The sequence below is a fragment of the Marmota marmota genome, unplaced genomic scaffold (assembly GCF_001458135.2).
Source record: "Marmota marmota marmota unplaced genomic scaffold, marMar, whole genome shotgun sequence".
Taxonomy (NCBI): Eukaryota; Metazoa; Chordata; class Mammalia; order Rodentia; family Sciuridae; genus Marmota; species Marmota marmota.
Window position 1 is genome coordinate 43,179,503 of NW_026000093.1, and position 3,130 is coordinate 43,182,632.

Consider the following 3,130-nt stretch of genomic DNA (forward strand, 5'->3'; position numbering starts at 1 on the left):
AGACCGAACACATTCTCGTTATGGGTGGAGTGAGTGTGAAGCAGAACATCTCTCCCAATAAACCACATGCACCTTCTGAGTATAAATCACCAAATTAGTGAAAAGCAGCAGCATCAGAGAGAACCAGACCTATATGGAGTGGGAATCCCAACAACCACCACCTGTCCCAAGCAGCCAGTTCCATACATCAACCCCTGCACCTGTCAGATTTCACCCTCGCTGCTGTAAGGCCTGGGTGCACTCAAAGCCTGGAAGACGAGGAGGGAGGAGGCGCAGTGCACACATAGTATGTAGTAAGAGAAAAGCAGACCCTGCTCCCTTCAAGCAGTGACCTGAACCCTGGCTGGCTGGGGAAAGGAAAGGAGAAGAACTTTAAACTAAATATAAATTGGAATTTGAACACCTATTAAATACTTGAATAAGTCTCATAATAACAGAAAGTGAAAAGTTGTGGAATCTGCCCAGATGTTATTACACAGCTGGCAGCAGGGATTATTTGTATCCCATTGAGTGTAGGCTCTACAATAACCTGGTTATATACAGTACAGTAAAACCAATATAGACATCAAAGTAAGACTGATTTGGTTTGACTCCTTGCTCAGTCACTTACTTTCCACATGATTTTTGGAAAATTTTGTTACACTTGAGTCCTTAACTATAGAATGGAGATGGGTGGTAACATCAACATTCCAGGGATTTGGAAGAAGATTAAGCGAAATAAATTCCAGGAGATATCTAGTGTGATGCTTGTAGCATAGATCCTTGAAAGTGGGTGGTGGTGATAACTATTGCAACTGGAGACAGATGTGGTAAACCAAGGACTAATGGTCAATGTAGCTATTAAGTGTAGTTTGCAGTAGTTAGATGTATCAAGTGCAGGGAGTGTTGGGTGTTTTCCCCAAACTATGTTTTTTAATGAGGTGTATACATTGAGAAAGCATTTTTTTCCTGCTTGCTTTGAAAGTTCAAATATAACTAACTGGAAGCTAGTACTATGAAAACCATGATAAAGGGCTTCTTGTCTTGGATCAGAAAAATGAGGAAACTCCAAAGAGATCTGAGGCAGACTTCTGCCAGCCCCCAAATGTGCCACCCACATTTCACTGGAAAGATGCTCTGAATAACATGCTCTGGGCCATGTGAGTGTGTTCCTTGGCAACCCTGGGCCTGCAGAGTTTGGCAGAAAGGGATTTTCATCTTGCCAGCTAAATCCCTGCCACTCTAGACTGGCTTTAATGTCTTTGCTCCCGACCCCTTCCTTATCCCCAGCTGAAGGAACTTATGTTTGCACAATAGCCATTGTATCCCGTCCCTTCTACTTACTGGCTCTGTCCCTAACCTCCTCTCCATATTCTTTAGCTCGGACATGCTCATGGAAGGCTTGTTCGGAGAAGACCCCAGCTTTTGGCATTGCCAGTTTCTCATCTGCCTCTCAATCTCTCCCAACTTCTTCTGGAGCCTATCTCCTTTGGTGACCCACTAAAAGCTGATTTTATGCTGGTGAGTGGATAAATCTGTTCCAGACTGGTGTGGAAGGAGGAAGTTGTGCAGAGCTTCAGGGTTAGTGGGAAGGTTCCTGCTGCCCACAGATGGTCAGTTTTTCCTTGGCAGCAGCTGATGGGAGTACAGCAGGGAGGTAGATCATTCCAGAAGTTGTCCAGGCTTCACTTGAAGGAAGTGCCATCTGAGAGCAACTTTTCTCTAGAGCAAGCTCTACCTTTGGTTCACCACACTCTTTGAACAATATTCTGGGTGGGCCTCTCTGTGGTTTGAGGCATAGACAAGAAGGAAGTAATGAAAATGAGGAACCAAAATGGTGGGAAGGGACTCTGTTCAACTCATTGATTGTTCTTTTGCCGAGAAGAAGCTCTTTAGTTTGAATCCATTCCATTTATTGATTCTTGATTTTAACTTTTGTGCTATAGGAGTCTTATTAAGGAAGTTGGGACCTAATCCGACATGATGGAGATTTGGGCCTACTTTTTCTTTTAATAGATGCAGTGTCTCTGGTTTAATTCCTAGGTCCTTGATCCACTTTGAGTTTTGTGCATGGTGAAACATAGAGGCTTAATTTTGTTGCATATAGATTTCCAGTTTTCCCAGCACCATTTGTTGGAGAGGCTATCTTTTCTCCAATGTATCTTTTTGGTGCCTTTGTCTAAAATAAGATAAATGTGGGTTTGTCTCGGTGTCCTTTATTCTGTACCGTTGGTCTACAAGTCTGTTTCACAATAGCTAAACTGTGGAACCAACCTAGATGCCCATCAGTTGATGAATGGATAAAGAAAATGTGGTATATATACACAAAGGAATACTATTAAGCATTAAAAGAGAATAAAATCATAACATTTGCAGGTGAGTGGATGGAGTTGGGGAATATAATGTTAAGTGAAATTAGCCAATCCCAACAAACCAAATGCTGAATGTTTTCTCTGATATAAGGTTGCTGATTCATAATGGGGTTTGGTGGGGGGAGCATGGGAGAATTAGAGGAACTCTAGCTAGGGCAAAGAGGAGAAAGATGAAGGGAGGGGGCATGGGGATAGGAAATATGGTGGAATGAGATGGTCATGATTACCCTAAGTACATGTATGAAGACACAAATAGGGTGACTCTACTTTGTGTATGACCAGAGATATGAAAAATTGTGTTCTGTATGTATAATATGAATTATAATACATTCTGCTGTCATATAAAACAAATTAGAGTTTTATTTTTTTATTATTATTTTTTTTTTACGGAGAAAAGAATTTATTTTATTTTATTTTTTTATTTTTATTTATTTATTTATTTTTTTATTGTTGGTTGTTCAAAACATTACATAGTTCTTGATATATCATCTTTCACACTTTGCTTCAAGTGGGTTATGAACTCCCATTTTTAGCCCATATACAGATTGCAGAATCACATCAATTACACTTCCATTGATTTACATATTGCCATACTAGTGACTGTCATGTTCTGCTACCTTTCCTATCCTCTACTATCCCCCCTCCCCTCCCCTCCCCACCCCTCTTCTCTCTCTACCCCCTCTACTGACCTTCATTTCTCCCCCTTGTATTATTTTTCCCTTTCCCCTCATTTCCTCTTGTATGTTCTTTTGTATAACCCTGAGGGTCTCCTTCCATTT

At 41.0% G+C, this 3,130-nt stretch overlaps 1 protein-coding gene across 3 annotated transcripts in view; it reads left to right on the forward strand.

The window, feature by feature from the left end:
• Window positions 1-1,365: 1,365 nt before the first annotated feature.
• Window positions 1,366-3,130, forward strand: part of Cpq (carboxypeptidase Q) — a 437,300-nt gene continuing 435,535 nt past the window's right edge. The window contains exon 1 of one of the 3 annotated variants that reach the window (XM_048782833.1): window positions 1,366-1,500. In XM_048782833.1, coding sequence (XP_048638790.1) covers window positions 1,495-1,500 — 6 coding nt within the window. In that variant the 5' untranslated portion in view covers window positions 1,366-1,494. The remainder of the gene's footprint in view (window positions 1,501-3,130) is intronic. The other 2 variants (XM_048782834.1, XM_015485985.2) reach the window with 2 other exon arrangements.